The sequence below is a fragment of the Denticeps clupeoides genome, unplaced genomic scaffold (assembly GCF_900700375.1).
Source record: "Denticeps clupeoides unplaced genomic scaffold, fDenClu1.1, whole genome shotgun sequence".
NCBI lineage: Eukaryota > Metazoa > Chordata > Actinopteri > Clupeiformes > Denticipitidae > Denticeps > Denticeps clupeoides.
This window is the reverse complement of record NW_021629784.1, coordinates 1,259,649-1,276,865: the sequence shown is the minus strand read 5'-3', so window position 1 is coordinate 1,276,865 and position 17,217 is coordinate 1,259,649. Positions and strand designations below refer to the sequence as shown.

The following is a 17,217-nucleotide window of genomic DNA, read 5'->3' as shown; positions in this document are numbered from 1 at the left end:
TTTATGATCGAATCCTTGGTTTCAGATAATAGCAGCTGCAAATATGGACCAGTGCTGATCCAGAGAACCTCCAGGCACCTCCCTCCATCTGACAGCTCAGACAGAGAGAGCAAAAAGGTCAACAGTAGAATTTCAGGACTTGGTTTATTACAAAACGGAGACAAATAATGATTAATCACTGATGTTACTATGGAATTATTACTAATGAGATGAAGAGGGATATTACATGTTCTGCACCAAGCAGTATACAGCCAGATTTACCTCAAAGAAGGTTAAACTTGCCACAATTATGCTCTTGAAACCAGGGATGCACAGATGATCGCGTCAAACATGCTACTGACAGCGCTGGTCTCTATAATACAACAGAAATGTAAAAAAGACACAATGTCAGCTCAGTTATTTTACTACACTAATGTACATTGTGTGGCTGCGTACCCCCGAAGTGTCTTGGATCGGCTTGGAGCCAGAAGTAGCTGTTTAAGCCATCTCAAAGATGTTGCAGGTCTCAATAGCGACGAGCAGGTTCCTGTACATATCTGTGTCATTTAGGTACTCTTGTAGAAAAAGCTTGTTGAAGCAGACACAAGCCCTGACAGATCGGAATTTAAAACATGATTTAGTCACTCAGACTCTCAATATATATGATTTCATGCAATAGAAAGAGTAAACATACGTGGGAAGATGCTGTTGATAGTAAGGAAAGCCATTATTAGCGATGGTGAACTTTCTAGGTCGGAGTCCCGCAAATCCTTCGTAGGGCACAGTGCAGCTGCCGGTCACAAATCTCAGCAGCTGCTTTCTCTGTTCTTAACTGAACATGTCCACCGCAGCCCAGAAATCATTGATTGCTGGAGATCCGGATTTGTATCCTATGGGTGGTACAAGATGACACTATTAGTGCATCAATGAAGAGAAATCAGTTTGCTGGAAGCAGAACTTTACAATTACAATAATGATAATCGTAAAAAGTGACAAAGATAAAAGGAAAGACTGATCACAATGCTAAATGCTAATGGTGGATTTTCTGTAGACGTGCTGCTCAGTCAGTGTGGGACCGTGCTGTTCTCTCACCAATGTACACTGTGTTGGCCTTCCAGTCGTCCACGTCGATTTCCTTTCCAGAAATCATTAGGGGCAAAGTTTGTGTATCGAACACCTTCACCCTGTTTTAGTTCAACACCTGCATAAAGACAGAAGCAGAGTATGAATACAGCAATTCTGGAATGACCACCGTAAAGTGAATGGATTCTAATTCCCAAAGTCAGAAAATAAAGACAACATACCTCATGGAAGCCCTTGACCACGGCTTTGGTCTGCGCCACCAGTCCTCGTTCCAACTTCCGCTTAATCACAAGGTCAATAAATTCCTTTTTATTCATTTCAGTGACCAGGATCTTTGAACCCCCTGTCTTTAGTTCACGTTCCAGGACCTGCGCAATGTCACAAAACAAAAATGTCACTAAATGCTGGTTGCCTCCACTAAAAAGCGGTGAAATCCTTACCTGACCAAATACCTTCTATGCGACTGTAAAGGTACAATCCAGTACATCGGTGATGTCATTTTCCATCATCCACTTTAAACTCTGGTGGTACGCCAAATCTACATCTTTTACATCGCTGAGGTCATGTTGCCTAATAGAAGAACATATTTACAGATATTCCCTCACATCAATTATTACAAAAACAGCAAGAAATGTTTTCCACTCACTGTTTGAGCAGGGCCTTGTAGAAGGACTGGGTGAAGGTGACCGGCAGCAGATGCCTGTGGATCATGGCCATAGCCAGGATACGCCCACAGAACCGAAACCTGAACACAGACACATAGAAAGCACCGTTCATTAAAACAACAATTTCTTTGGCAAATGTGATTAAGAACATTTGATATATATATATTTGCGGTTTTAACCGAACATCAGGCCCTGACCATTTCAGGTGATTTTTCCTGGCAAGGCAGTTGGGACTGATTTGTACGGCGTAGTTGTGGCTGCCGACATATTCAAACAACCCATGGCTCGGGTTGAACAGCATCCTGGACAGCTGGCAGAAGAACTCCCGAGATATGGCATTTTGATAGAAACTGTAATGCAGAAACAGCAAGAACAGTACAATAAAAAATAAAAGAAAAAAATGGCTTAAAAATCTCCAATCAGTAGAAATATAATTTCATGAGATCACATGCTACTATGAGATAAATGTCTGATGTTCTATATTCTGCCTCCAAAAAAAAGTATTACCTACCCAGCCTCTCCCTTAAACATGACGTAGAGCCTTCTCTTGCTTAGAAATGGTGGAGACAGATACATGATTCTCTTGAACGCACTCTCTAGCAGGCCTTCTCGTGTAATGTTTACACTTAAAAAGTGATCAAGACAGAGGTCATGTTATACATGCTCAAGATCTTTTACATAACATACCATTACATCTCTTACTTCCATATATGACTTACCATATATATCGGCCCTGGCCGTACCCTCTACACAGAAGATCTCTGTAGAAATTCGAGCGTTTCTGTCTAAACTTCTCTATGCTGACGGGGGGAGAGCTCTGTATCTTAGGCTGGTGGACGTTCAGGACCTTGTCGTCTACATTATTCACTTCAACCTGCTGCAGATGAATCTGTGAAGGACCATTGTTCAGGTACAACGAACAGCCTTCACCAAGGTTCTCCTCCTCCTGCTTCTGACCCTCAGGGCACTGGGGCAGTTCTTCTTCTTCCTCTAAGAAAAAAAAAGTTGTTCAGCAAACACTTACAGATTAAACATCACTGTAAACTAGAAATGTTCTGTAAACTAAACTAATATTACACTGAAAAACACAAGATGGGGACAGAAAAAGTTATTGCAAAAAGAAAGACAAACCTGTAGTGCTGGAGGACTCGAGCAGAAAGCTGAACTGGAGCTCACCACTCACATGTTCTGTTGGTGATGTTCTCTCCAAAGTGTAAGCCACCACATTGTCACTGCAAAGAAAAAGAAAGGTAATTAGCCAATTACTAACGGCACAAAATGAACTGAAAATCCTCGTGTGATGTAGAAATATTGTTTTTACTCGATGCTGCCAATATCCAGTAGAACCTGCACTGGAATGGACAGCCGGCCAAGATTTGGGAAGATGGCGAACTTGTCCTTCACTCTGATATCCAGAATATCAGAAGGCAGAGCGACTAGATTTAATGTCTGAAAAAGTACAAACACAAGGAGATAAAAAATCAGCTTCACAGTAGTTTGATATTATAGAAGCAATTTTATCCAATGTGATTTGTACATAGATTAAAATCAGATAGAATCAGAAGTAAAATTCCAACCTCTCTGTGCCACACTGGGTTGCAGTTGTTGAAGACGATGCCCGTCCGCCTGCTTTCTCTGTAATGGTGGGAAGCAGGCGGGTCTTGTTCACCGGAAGGCCGGACAGCGATCTTCAGGTACGTGTTGGGTTTCCAGAACATACCACTCTTCAGCGCAAATGCCTGGAAGTCTGTGGAACAGAATTTCATTGTTTTACACACACTTCACCTGTACAGCTTCCATCTCTCGACATCTGAGCAGCAAAACAAACCAGAGACCACAAGTGTTCAAGCTGAAACCGTCAGCAAGACACAACTGCAGGATGGATTCTTCCAGTTTCAGCACCACGCGGCGGAGGAGAGGAAACGGTGGAATAAAATTTCATTTCATCGTCAGATTATAACTAGAATATAACACACCGAGCCAGGAATGCCTCTAAATGAAACTCTTGCACTTTGGGTTTGTGCCGTTTTCCACTAAACAGTTTAGCGTTTTAACACAAAAAATGTCGGGTGGAGTCCTACCTGACAGGGTGAAACTCAGGAGGATTGGTGGAGTCTGAATGTTTGGGGAATTTCCCTCGGTTCTTCTCTCTGTGGTTCTCATCTTCTTGCTCAGGAAATTTGCTACTATTCTGTCTACTGAGCAAATTCTTTCTTCTGCAATCTCTCACAGAATGTTTAAAGCTGGTAGGAAACGCGCTTTTATATGCACTGTGACGTCAGACGCTAACCGCTGATTGGTTAAACCTCCTAATCTCTGATTGGTCAATATCGTTGTACCACTGGCGCTGAATTCTGATTGATTTATTTAACTAAATAAGCAGGCACTTTATATACAGTATGTATTTAATATATATACAGCATAGATATAAATACACTAGATGCCGCATTCAGCCTCTCAGCAGGCGTCAGTACCGTCGCTATATTTGAACGGGGTTCCAAGCTTCATTCTAACACGCTGGTCTGACGGTACGGGCGAAAATGCGAGATTTTACACCGCGTACCGCTGTAATAACGAAGGAATAAGGCAGAACGGTTCACTAATTACATTTTATTTTATCATCTTGTATGTTACGGAATATTGTGTTCCGTATAGAACGTTATTCATGTTACAGACCAGAACATCTTTCCTCCATCTGCACCCATCAGTAGTCACCTCTAAATATTACACTTCTGGACAAATCTATACAAAATGCCTCTGTGTATTGACCGGCCCTATCTAGAGTTATTTTTTGTTTTTCTTTCATATTAATTATATAAAAAATAAAGTATTTTCCTTGTCTAAAAAAATATTGTGTACAGCTCCTTGTCTTTAGTTCTCTACAAATCCATATAAATGCCTGTTGCTCTGTATGAATGTGTACATTTTAATGCATGAATGGTAAAGGCTACATGGTTTATCATGAAGACTGCCAGGGTCTTTCAGAGAACATTTCTCGTCTTTTTGTGGTGTTTGTATTTGAATTGTTCTGCAGTATGAGTTTAGTTTAGGTTTATTTCGAATGAAAAAAAATACTCATATGCAGATTGATTGAAAAAAAACGCTTCTCTGTTAAATTATTTAAGGCTCGGTCGTATTTACGCGACATCTAGTGTTTATATTTATGGCGATGAAGTGTGAGATGGCAAGAAAACAAGAAAAACGTGCATCTACACCACGTTTACTAGCACGTGTACATAAAAAGCTTGCATGTACACTACTTTTTCCTTGTGTGGTGTGCGTGTATGTGCACGATTTTATGTATATTATGATGTTGCTGTAATATTAAACAGACGTGTGTGTGTTGGGGGTTCTGAATAATAAGATCGCTCCTCTGCTCCCGTTTCCAGGACTTTTAATAACTGGCGGGGACTCGCGCACCTCTTCTCCTCTTCCCCCCTCTACCCGACCCCGTCACGTTGGTTCCGCCCCACAAAACCATTACTGCCGAATGGAGCACATACCGTCCTCCATTCCTACTCACAAGTAGTGTATGTGCAAGGACCGTGCAGAGGTTCCAGCTGGTTCCGTCCAGCTTTCTGAACAGCTCTGGACCTCCTGCGTCCTGGGAAAATGGCCGGAACCACTTGAGAGGTCGTACAGGGCATCCGGGAAGTATTCACAGCGCATCGCTTTTTCCACATTTTATTATGTTGCAGTCTTATTCCAAAATGAATTAAATGCTTTTTCATAATTGTACACACAACATCCCATAATGACAACGAAAAAAATGTTACCAGGCCTACCAGGCCTTCCGTTCATATATGAACCAGAATACACAGGTTCATATATGAACCAGAAGACACAGGTTCGAACCCCAGTGGTGGTGGCCTAGCGGTTAAGAAGGTTGTCGGTTTGAATCCCGATCCTCCAAGGTGCCACTGAGGTGCCACTGGGCAAAGCAGCGTCCCCCACACACTGCTCCCTTGGTGTCAATCATGTTGTTCCACAATATCAATGACAAACTGTCTCTGTCACTATTGGTTGTAAGGTGTTCTGGATAAGTGTGTCTGGTAAATGCCATAAATTTAATGTAACAGCCTTTACTCAATACTTTGTTGATGCACCTTTGGCAGCATTTTTTTTATATGTTTTGAATATGCCACAAGCTTGCCTCAGCTTTTATTGGCCCATTCTTCTTTGCAACGCCTCTGAAGCTCCAACAGGTTGGATAGGAAGTGTTGGTGCACAGCCATGTAAAATCTCTCCAGAGATGTTCAATAAGATTCAACTCTGGGCTCTGGCTTGTCCTGAAGCCACTTGTCCTAAAGCCACTCTGGAGTTGTCCTGAAGTCACTCCTTTCATATCTTGGCTGTGTGCTTAGGGCCGTTGTCCTGCTGAGCAAACTACCTTTTTTTATAATGGGTGACTGACTTACTGTCTCCCCTTGTTCAAGCACAGAACATAAATCTGGAAATAAAAAGTATTTGAAGTAAATGGGCCCTAACCAACTCAGATAAAATAATAGCCGAATAAGGTGACCGTGATAGTCACCTGTAAACCAGTCTGTCCCTTTTGGTTAGTGTTATTGCATTAAACTATAACATGATATTTTTAAGATCTAAAGCATAAGTACAGGTTGCATGATAATCAGCTTGCACAGTTCTGCTGACATGCTGCATTGATTGAGAATTATTTTGATGAGAGAAAAAATGTGTTATAAATTTTGCTCTAATCACAATATTGTTATTGTAATAATCACAATTACTCCATACACAAAATATTAACAAATTATATTGTGAAACCTGATATCTTAACCATACTGAATTTAACCAGATAAACATATATGGGGCTTTGTGTTTTTCATGTCCTTCTTCCATCGATGTAAATTTTGCACTCCAGTATCAACACCAGCCTCCAACCCGAGGATCTCCCAACGTAAATTACACATTTTAGTGCGCAGATTTGGTTTGTATCTTTGTTTTTTCGAACTGTGACATTATGAGCTTGGATTGACAATTATATGAATGAAATGTGCTTTATTTGGACCCAGTGACCCAGAAGTTTAAACTCTAGTAGTTTTTTTTTGTAAAAGAGTTCAATTCATCAATCCAATACACAGTTCCCATGAAATGTTCAGTGAAAACAGTGTTGGGCCAGACAGGTAACACTTGATCCCATTTCTAATAGTTCAGGATGTTCAGATGATCACCATATTCAGATTTAAAAACGTTTTTTCCTGGCTGTAAACCTTCCTGAACTGAATACAGTACTGCAGCCTGCTGAGCACAATTTAAGGTGGAACTGACCATTCTAATAAGGAGCTACTTCAGTTCTTCTTCCTGTTCTACTTTGTAAAATGGTTATTAGATGTCGCTCCAGCCAGTCAAAGAATTTCCAGTCGCCTCCTCCATTTGCGGTCCGTACTTCCTACACGCACTCATGATGTCAGGGCAGAATGAGCACACAAAAAAGCAGCCACTATACATTTACATTTACATTTAAGGCATTTGGCAGACGCCCTTATCCAGAGAAACTTACAACGTTCTTCCATGTTACCATCGATGAAATGATTCTGGTTCACTAGGACCCCCAACTATGAATACAATCTTTTTATTCACTCTGTTGTAGTTTCTAAGTCAGACAATAAGAAGGTTACAAGTTAATCTAAATATTCTCTACAGAGGAAGGTCTTGAGCTGCCGATTGAAAATACTGAGCTGTTCTGACCTCGAGGGGAATTTCATTCCACCACCGAGGGGCCAAGACAGAGAAGAGTCTAGATGACTCGTAACAAAGAAATGATAAAATAAAATGAACCGTTCTGCCTTTTTCCTTCGTTATTACAGCGGTACGCGGTGTAAAATCCCGCATTTTCGCCCGTACCGTCAGACCAGCGTGTTAGAATGAAGCTTGGAACCCCGTTCAAATATAGCGGCGGTGCTGACGCCTGCTGGGAGGCTGAATGCGGCATCTAGTGTATTTATATCTATGCTGTATATATATTAAATACATACTGTATATAAAGTGCCTGTTCCCAGCGGCCGGGGAGGCGGAGCGGACGGGGGGCTCGCCAGTGGTACAACGATATTGACCAATCAGAGATTAGGCGCTTTAACCAATCAGCTGTTGGCGTCTGACGTCACAGTGCATATAAAAGCGCGTTTCACCAAACGTCGGTTGAGGTAAGTCTGGCTGTATACTGCTTGGTGCAGAACAGGTAATATCACTCTTCATCTCATTAGTAATAATTCCATAGTACAGTAATGGATTTAATACTTTGGTACCATCAGTGATTAATCATTATTTGTCTCCGTTTTATAATAAACTAAGTCCTGAACTTCTACTGTTGACCTTTTTGCTCTCTCTGTCTGAGCTGTCAGATGGAGAGAGGTGCCTGGAAGTTCTCTGGATCAGCACTGGTCCATATTTGCAGTTGCTATTATCTGAAACCAAGGAATCGATCATAAAGTATTATAGTGGCATATGCATTTTATAAATTAATAACAGTATTTTTTTTTCGAACAGGGCAGACCATCAGTGACCAGGAGCGTCCCATGAGGAGAGTGAAGAGAGTCAAGAGTGAAGAACCTGGCAGACCATGGAAATTCCGGCTAATTGTATAGCAGTGTAACTTTTCTCATCTTTAAAAAATAAAATTTTGTTACATTTTTTGTAATTGTAAAGAACATTTTTTCAATTAATATGGAACAAGAAAGTGAAAAATCTAATGTCCGCATAAAAATATTAATTTTTACATTTATTCAGCCATCTGAAATAGGCTTTAGAAATTATAAACCTCAAGCAATCTATAGTACAGCATCTTTGTGATGCCCTGCAGTGCTGCATACCACATACACACCGGATCATTCAAGGACTGATGATCTTGGAAAACTCTTTATGCTTTTAGTCTGCATGTTACCCTGATAAGCAATATGTATTAATTAGTACATGTTTAGTAAATGTATAAGTGGGGCTATAATTGGGACGATTACTTGGAAATGTAAATGGTTAAAACTTAAAAGTACCCTATTTAAAATGTAACATTTACATTTTACAGCATTTACCAGACGCCCTTATCCAGAGCAACTTACAATCAGTAGTTACAGGGACAGTTCCCCCCACAATGGTAGTAAGTGGGATTTGAACCTGGGTCTTCTGGATCATAGGCGAGTGTGTTACCCTCTAGGGTTACCACCCTAACAGTACTGTAACTATTTCAATTACTGTAAAAACAAATGCTAATTATATTTGATTAAGTCGGTTAATTATAAATATACTTAACCATTTTTAAACCATTCTTCATGGGATGCTGGGGTACAGGGGTGCTATTCTATACATTTGTATAGTAGAATATTTGATTAATTTGGTATACAAGGTTGGTTACTTGATAAAAAAAAACACTAACATTGTTTATGCTACATTATACACTGTATGTATATCATGCAATACACCTAAATAATAATAATAATAATATAACACTAACAATAATAACAGTAATAATATTACAGGAAGGGAAGTATCATTGTTCAAAGCCACAGCCACAATGATTGAGTAATTCTAATCTTTAAGGATAAAATATTAATCAGTGAAAGAACAAACAAGAGGTATATTGGTTACATAAAAATTGGTAATTAAAATCAACTAATAATGACCTTCATTAATTCTTCCTTATTTGGTCCAAACTTGGATGGAACAGAGATATTCTGGGGAGCCGGTGTGTCAAAATCGGTGTTGTCACTTTCACACTCTCATACTGGTCACTGGCTGTAAGGAAACTGCCAACACTTTGAAACTGCGCTGCAGCACGATGGTCAAGACCATACAGCAGTTTACCAGGACAGGTTCCACTCAGAACAGGCCTTGCCATGAACCACCACATGTGGCAGGAACGAGAAGGAGCGCGGGGCTCCGCCCAAGGTTATTGTAGTTAACGAAAACGAACGATAAAACTAAAACTAGAATTGAAAAAGCATTTTCGTTAACTGAAATAAAGAGTTAAAAAAAAACGAAAACTAACTGAAACTGTTTTGTGTGTATACAAAACGAACTTAAACGAACTAATATTATAGCAAAAACGTCTTTGTAATAAGCCTTTTGGGTTGAATTAAAATCTATTTACTTCACGCTGCCAGTTTTAAGCCAGGTTTTTGACCATTATGGTAACACGTGGTCTGTGACGTCACGTGTCCATAGTCTGTCCGTGACGCTGCCGGCTAGCGTGATGGCTGCAGCGAAAGTCTGCATTTATATTGTTAGAAGAATACATTACAGCAAACTAGTAACAAAAACATAAAAGTTGAGGGTAAAGATAAAAAACATTAGGAGTAAATAGGATAGTTATAATTATAAAACAGATAAGAAAAAGTAAAGGAAACCAGAGTAAATGATGAAATAAATGTGCAGTGAGGTCTGATGGTGCAAAACAGGACGCCCAGCTGCAGAATTCCTCAATGGACCTAAAATAAAACACTACTGATACATCATTCTAACATAAGGCAGTATAGGCACACACAGTCCAATTAAATGTTTTATTCGTTTGTAAAAGCCCACCTGGTTGGTCTGGTGCTGCTGAAGTGGACCTGAAGGAGGCTGGAGGTCTGATCATCTTCAGAGGGTTTTCTGTTTTAAAACGAGAACGTGTGTTGCATTAAAGGTGAATAAATGTGATGCTGACCATCATGCTATATTAACATCAATCATTAAAATTCATCCTGGAACGCTTACGATCAGATCACCGCAAATGAATATCAGGTCTGAAGAGGACCTACATCCAGATGAAATGCTTCTAAATGACGAAAGGGAGAAAGCTGATTGAAACGCTCCTTACCAAGTTTTCTTGTTGATAAAACCTCAACCTTCTCATCAACGATTCCTTCAGGCTGAGGGTCTTCATCTCCAACCCAGATCACAGCTGCCTGCTCGTTTTCCATCTCGCAGCAGATAAAATGTCCAGGACTCAGCCATGCTGATTCCGAACAAGGCTTAAGGGGCAGGAGATCTTCTTTATCGAATACTGTGTCCCCCATCCCAATTCTAATCAAATTGTCTGGCAGGCCTTTTTGCTGAAATATAAAGCCTTTCAAACTTTGATCTGTAACAAAAAAAGCATAACTATAATAAGACAAGCAGGAAAAAAATTAAAATATAGGAAATCCAGAAATGTACTGTATCAGTACATTCAATAATTATTACAACACAATGTTCTTATAGATCTGGAATCCATTAACAGGCAACATGACAGATCTACACAGTTACAGAAACAGAAATGCTGGAGATTAAAAGATATATTAAAAAAATATATAAAAGATTTCAATAGTTTAAAAGCCGCGACCTGTTTAATATATCACCAAAACCAAAAAAAAAGAGACACACGCCTGTCATGACGGCCCACTGCTCACCAAGGGTGATGGATAAAAGCAGGGGACACATTTTGTTGTGTGCACCGTGTACACTTTCACCATGCTGGACTCTAGGCAAGACAGACTTGTCTCACCTGGTTGCCACCACACATTATACCATCTAAACCAAATAAGTTGATCCTCGTCTCATCAGACCACAGGATGGTAATCCATGTATTAAGCAAACTGTTTGCAGGCTTTCTTGTGCATCATCTATATGACTGATTAGATGTAGTTTTTGGTGTACGGTCTGATCTCTGACCCTCAACCCCTCTTCAGCAATGCTGGCAGCACTTAATAAATTAATTAACTAACTAACTAACTTTCCCCACCAGTTCACACTTTTTTTTACATGATCCGTAACTCATGGAAAGCCATGTGTCAAAACTTAAATTAATTTAAAATGTAAAGTTCGGTTTTTGGATCTTTTGGTAAATGCGCGTGACCCATAGCTACATACGACATGGCATGAAGTCTCAACCCAGTCAGCTCAAATTGCAAAAACATGTTTTTACTTTTCCAACTTTGGGCCCAATTTGTGGGCGACCTGTAGGTTTGGCCTGGGTTCTCCATTGTTTCTGTGCGTTGTGTGGGCTTCACATTCCCTTTAACATAACACATGATTTTCTTCGCCTTTTTATAGGATTTCCCGACCACTGTTGGAGGCACCGATGCATCCGATATGTCGGATCATGCGAATCCGATATGTCGAATCTCCAGTTTCAACAGCTACCCACAGGGAGCCAAAAGCGTGTTCCCAGCACAATAGTAAATGGTCATACTGACAGGCCTAAATAAAGATTAATATTTAAGTTCCTAAAATGATGCACATGTGAATGAATGAAAATTGATTTGTCTATATTAGAAAAAAGGACATTAATATAAATATAGATTTTTACAGAGTGGGGTATAAAATTCACCTTTGCCGGCATCTGTGAATACTCCAGATTCAAGGATGGGAACGATGGAAAGGACCACCATCATCATCATCATCATCTTGTTCTGCATTCTGATCACTAAATGAAGAAACTAGAAAAGGGAAGTTCGTGAACAAACTTCGATTTTGGCTTGGAAGGCAAAACAAAATAAAAAAGGAAATAAGAAGAATAATTTTTACATTAGATAATCTTGTGTAAAGGGTTGGTCCATGGGCATGGTCTGTTTGGCTAATTAAAATTTTCAAATTAGGCGTTGTCTTTGCTGAGACCAAAATTTGTCAAGGGGAGTGGCTTCTCGTAGGGGTCATTTTTCGTCTACATGCATGGTCTGTTCAGGCATGTAGTAGTTTTCTAAGGGCGCGGTCTCTCCTTTAGAGGGGCGTGGCCTATTCGTAGGAGGGACTTGCAATAGGGGCCCAGGGGCATGACCTGTTCGGATGGCAGAGACGCCCATTATAAGTGAATGGGAACAAAGGGGATGAAAGTGAGGATTGTGGGGGTGGCCTAGTCGTAGGAGGTACTAGAAAATTAAGTTGGCCTCAGATGAAGGTGTGTACAAAGTTTCATGTCAATGTGTTGAAATTAGAATGGGTTAAAGTTCCCATTATAAGTAAATGGGGATAAAAAGGGAATGAAAAGGAGGAGCGTGGGCGTGGCCATTAGGGAAAAAAGGGGTTGAATGCAAAGAGGGGGTCATGAAGGTGCTGGATATTGAGTTTCGGGTGTCTAACCTAAAAATTGTGGTTGTGAGAGCCCGTCAAAATGTGGTCCCATGTTAAGTCAATGGGAAAAAAGGCTAGGTGTGGCACACGGGCGGAGTCACGTATTGCTTAGAAAAGCACAAGCACACCCCACAGCCATAGGCCGGATTCATGTGTAAAGTTTGAAAACTGGAGGAGGAGATGAGTGGCAAAAAAGATGTGTGGCTTTCCAAGCCAAAATAATTATACATGTATTAAATAAGGATATTACATATAGCAAACATGAACGATAAATGCATAAATCAATACACAATGCAAAATGTCATAATAAATATAGAACAATGTATCATAGTTAAACGCATAGTCTCATGTCATGTCTTATAGTTTATTGGCCCGTGCCTTGATATGATCGTTTCGTATGAACGTGGAAATCCGACACTCAGCAGGAGGGAAACGATCGCGGTTCCGTGAGCAGGAGTCTGGTCACTTGCTCTGGAAAACCGCACAGTGTATGCGATGCTAATGCTAAAACGCGCTTCTAGCATTCCCATAGATTGAAATCTGATTCTACACACACACACACAGACACACACACACAGACAGAGAGAGAGACAGAGAGAGAGAGAGACTGACAGACAGCTTTACTTTACTTTATTTAGCAGACGCTTTTATCCAAAGCGACTTACAAGAGGAAGACACCAGCAATTCTCGTTCGATTTCTATAGAATTTTGAGTTTACAAAACTAAGAGCCCTGATAAGGCCGAACTTGTCAGCAAAGAGCATGCTCGGAGATTGTTAAAAAATTATATATATAAATATATATATATATATTGTATTGTTTTGTGCAATGTGTACGCATGTGCGTGTGTAAGTGTTAGATTTGTCTGTAATACTTTTTGAATAAGAGGGTTTTCACCTGCTTCTTAAAAGTGGTGGTAGTCTCGGCTAGTCGTGTGGAGGAGGGCAGGTTGTTCCACCAGCCAGGGACAGAACAGAGTTGATTGGAATCGGAGACCCCGTGAAGAAGGAATTTTCAGTCTCAGCTCTACTTGTTACAATGACAATAAAGATTCTGATTAAAAAGTGACACTCAGTGGCGATTAGTTACAGAAAACACACACATACTGTAGACACCGCTGAAGTCCCGAATGTCGTGAGGCGGGTAGACGCGGCAGGTGGGTGCGCAAGCCCCGCCCCCCTGCTCACGGAACCGCGCCCCAATAAAGGTGTATTACACTTTTACATTTTACTCCCTTCTGCATGTTGGACTGGTGGCAGAAGTATGAACCAGTAAATACGTAAAACTGATTAAATAAAGACTCGATTTCATCGAATTAATGCGTTTCAAGGGAGGATATTTTAAATTGCCGAGGTCCGGGCGGTGTGGGAGAGTGAGCTGGCTTCTATTACATCGGACATAAGAGCGGTCCGGTCCGAGCTGAAGGAGAACAGGGGGACTGTTACTACGGAGCTGTCCGGACTCGGCGTTAAAGTGAACAACGTGGAAGAAAGCATCTCGACATGCACTGACGATATTACACGTCTGCAGGAAGAAGTAGGTCGCCTTACAACACTGACTGAAATGGTGCAGAATACGTGCGACGACGCGGAGGAACAACGTCAGAATAATAGGAGTTCCTGAGGCTCAGATCTGCTCCACAACCTTCGTCTCGTCACTACTTCAGCAGGCTTTTGAGTTGAATGAAGCTCCACTGCTGGACAGGGCGCACCGATCCTTTCTTCCAGGGCCCAGGCAGGAGAATCCACCCCCATCGTGGCCGCTTCCACTACAACCAGGACTGTGCAAATATCCTGCGTCTTGTCCGAGAGAAGCATCGTATCCAGATAAACGACATGTCAATCTCGGTCTTCCCAGACTTCACGGCTAAAGTAGCTAAGGCTCGGGCTGCATTTAATGACGTCAGACGGCAGCTCCGCGGGATGGAGGGGGTGAAGTTCGGCATCCTGTATCCTGCTCGACCCATCTGAATACCGAGAAAACGTTCTCCTCTCCGGAGGAGGCCCGAGCCTTCATCTCTCCACGATTTGAGGGACATCCAGGTGGTGAATGACTCTTCTTTTCGCCTGTTTTGAATAAGAAAGTCAGCTGGGCCAGCATAGGTTTCTGGGTTTTAAGTTTGCTTTTCAGAATTCATTTAATTGGGTCTGTCAGGAAGACAGACCATTTATTATTGTGCTATGAATGGCAAAAAAGAACATGTCTCACGTTAAAGACCGCCACGCGAAGACCGTCAAACGTAAAGAAACAACGGAGTGGTCAGGCCGAAGGTGACTCCGCACACGGTGATATATTTTTTGTTTTGGTAGGTCGCAAGGTCCGTCCACAAATCGGGTTCAAAGCGTAAAAAGTGTGGTTTACTGTTGCGCAGAGGAAGAGGTTTTCAGCTCCCTGTGACCAGCCGTAAAAGCTAGAGACACGGGAGTCGAGGCGAGGCCGAAGGCCTCGCTGAGACACACGATCTGACATATTGGACGTGTTGCTACCGCCAACAGTGGTCAGGAAAACATGAGAAATAGGGAAGAAGGCCAAAAAGGCCATGTCTCGCATTTGTGGCTGCCACGCTAAGGCCGTGAGACGCACAAAAAAAACGGAGAGGTCAGGCCGAAGGCCTGACCTCTCCACACACAATGACATATTGGTTGCTTCTTTGGGGATTACAGGAGGGCCACAAATCGCGTCCAAAACATTAAAAGTGTGAAAAAATCTGGTTTCCAAGAATTTGCGATGAAACGCTTCACAGCACACACACGAATCTCATATCAAATCGTGCGGCTTGTCGTTACGCACGGTTTGACGTATGGCTCGGCTCGGCCGGATTTACGGTCCGCGCGCAATTAGCCAAAAAGCGTTTTTGGAACGCGTTTATTATTCTAGCCCAAAATTGGACTTTTTTGGAGTTTGTGTCCAGACGGTTTGACATACAAAGAAGATATTGATGTCGTCTCGTAGATCTCGCCATGGCCGACGATTTGACGTATGGTTTATCTCCGTCTGACTTACGGATCATGCACAAACTTGGGAAAACAAAAAAGTGTAAATGCGCGAAAAAAGTTTATTTATTTATTATTATAGCCTTTTTTCGGCAATTAATGCGGGTCGTACCGAAGCACGCACACCGGCGTGCTATATATCAAAAATTAGAACTTTGTTGTGTGAGGTGTGCTATTACTTTTATAAGCGATCGGACTGGGCCTGGCCGAGCTATTAACGCTGAAACAGGGTCATTTCCCATTGGAATGTATTGATCGCTAATTTTAGCATTGGTAGCATTTGTAAAATAAAACTTCTTTGAAGTGATACTGCAGTACCACAGTAAAGAAGCCCCATTTTACAAATCCCATGCCCGCAGCTGTGACCAATGCCCGGACAGACCCATAAAAATTTCCCCTGGAATTTTGGCTTCTAGTTGGGTCTGTCAGGAAGACAGACCATTCATTTATTATTGTGCTGAGAATGGCAAAAAAGAACATTAAAGAACATTAAAGACCGCCACGCGAAGACCGTCAAACGTAAAGAAACAACGGATTTGTAAAATAAAACTTACCACAGTAAAGAAGCCCCATTTTACAAATTCCATGCCCGCAGCTGTGACCAATGCCCGGACAGACCCATCAAAATTTCCCCTGGAATTTTGGCTTCTAGTTTATCATTATTGTTTTATTTATTTACTTTCTCCCTCCCCCTTCCCCTTCTCAGTGTGTGGGACTGCTTAGGCTATCTACGATATGGCTGGTTTTAACGGGGCTCACTGCGTTTTGTAAGATGGAATATTAAAGGGTTGCACCACCCTATAAAACGTTGCAGGGTTTTTTCCCATCTGAAAGCACTGGCCCCTGAGATTATATTTCTACAGGAGACTCATCTTTGAGTTAATGGACACTCAAAATTAAATAGAGGCTGGGTAGATCATATCTTCCACTCTGAATATGGGGACAGATCAAGGGGTGCAGCGATATTGATAAGAAAGGGGGTTTCATTTGTAAACGAGTCTGTAATATCAGATACCAAAGGCAGGTTTGTCATAGTTATAGGGAAGCTATGTGGATTTAGTAGCCTAATGGGTAACACACTTGTCTATGAACCAGAAGACCCAGGTTCAAATCCCACTTACTACCATTGTGTCCCTGAGCAAGACACTTAACCCTAAGTTGCTCCAGGGGGGACTGTCCCTGTCACTACTGATTGTAAGTCGCTCTGGATAAGGGCGTCTGATAAATGCTGTAAATGGATTTAATGTAGTTTTAGCAAATGTGTACAGCCCCAACTGGGACGACCCACAGTTCTTTTGCACCTTTTTTGCTAAGCTCCCACACCTAGACACATATCACTTAATTCTGGGGGGTGACTTCAACCTGGTCCTGCAGCCAAATCTAGACAGATCGAATCCCACACTGTCCAAGATTGTGTCCAAGTTCGCATCAGCTGTTTTGTCATTTATGGAATCCTAC

The 17,217-nt window shown here is 41.5% G+C and overlaps 1 protein-coding gene and 2 long non-coding RNA genes across 5 annotated transcripts; all 3 read right to left on the bottom strand.

Annotated features, from left to right (window-relative positions):
- Window positions 1-764: 764 nt before the first annotated feature.
- LOC114774246 (E3 ubiquitin-protein ligase HECW1-like) lies at window positions 765-4,046 on the bottom strand. Of its 3 annotated transcripts, XR_003744772.1 has the most exons (12): window positions 3,809-4,046; window positions 3,305-3,474; window positions 3,049-3,176; window positions 2,859-2,959; window positions 2,447-2,714; window positions 2,239-2,352; window positions 1,925-2,077; window positions 1,709-1,807; window positions 1,503-1,632; window positions 1,284-1,430; window positions 1,072-1,180; window positions 765-869 (listed from the first exon to the last, which is right to left on the bottom strand). XR_003744772.1 is itself a non-coding variant. In XM_028966187.1 (10 exons), exons 1-9 carry the CDS (start codon window positions 3,888-3,890, stop codon window positions 1,518-1,520), a joined length of 1,230 nt encoding a protein of 409 aa, XP_028822020.1. In that variant the 5' UTR covers window positions 3,891-4,046; the 3' UTR covers window positions 1,342-1,430; window positions 1,515-1,517. The 3 variants fall into 3 exon arrangements, 2 of the variants coding, with proteins under 2 accessions (XP_028822020.1, XP_028822019.1); XM_028966187.1 differs by lacking the exons at window positions 765-869; window positions 1,072-1,180 and having other exon boundaries at window positions 1,342-1,430; window positions 1,515-1,632; XM_028966186.1 differs by lacking the exons at window positions 765-869; window positions 1,072-1,180 and having other exon boundaries at window positions 1,407-1,632.
- A 5,836-nt stretch (window positions 4,047-9,882) lies between these two features.
- On the bottom strand, window positions 9,883-10,629 carry LOC114774253 (uncharacterized). The gene is made up of 3 exons (XR_003744774.1): window positions 10,537-10,629; window positions 10,260-10,328; window positions 9,883-10,165 (listed from the first exon to the last, which is right to left on the bottom strand). It is a non-coding gene; the product is annotated as an uncharacterized LOC114774253 (long non-coding RNA).
- Window positions 10,629-13,712, bottom strand: LOC114774252 (uncharacterized). The gene is made up of 3 exons (XR_003744773.1): window positions 13,664-13,712; window positions 12,028-12,136; window positions 10,629-10,800 (listed from the first exon to the last, which is right to left on the bottom strand). It is a non-coding gene; the product is annotated as an uncharacterized LOC114774252 (long non-coding RNA).
- Window positions 13,713-17,217: the final 3,505 nt, after the last annotated feature.

Excerpts from the sequence above, each read along its gene's own strand:
- LOC114774246 (XM_028966187.1), bottom strand. The coding sequence starts at position 3,890 with ATGAGAACCACAGAGAGAAGAACCGAGGGAAATTCCCCAAACATTCAG. Across the intron at positions 3,177-3,304 it reads ACCCAGTGTGGCACAGAGAG|ACATTAAATCTAGTCGCTCT; the intron begins GTTGGAATTTTA and ends GTACTTTTTCAG. Across the intron at positions 2,078-2,238 it reads ATGTTTAAGGGAGAGGCTGG|TTTCTATCAAAATGCCATAT; the intron begins GTAGGTAATACT and ends TCTGCATTACAG.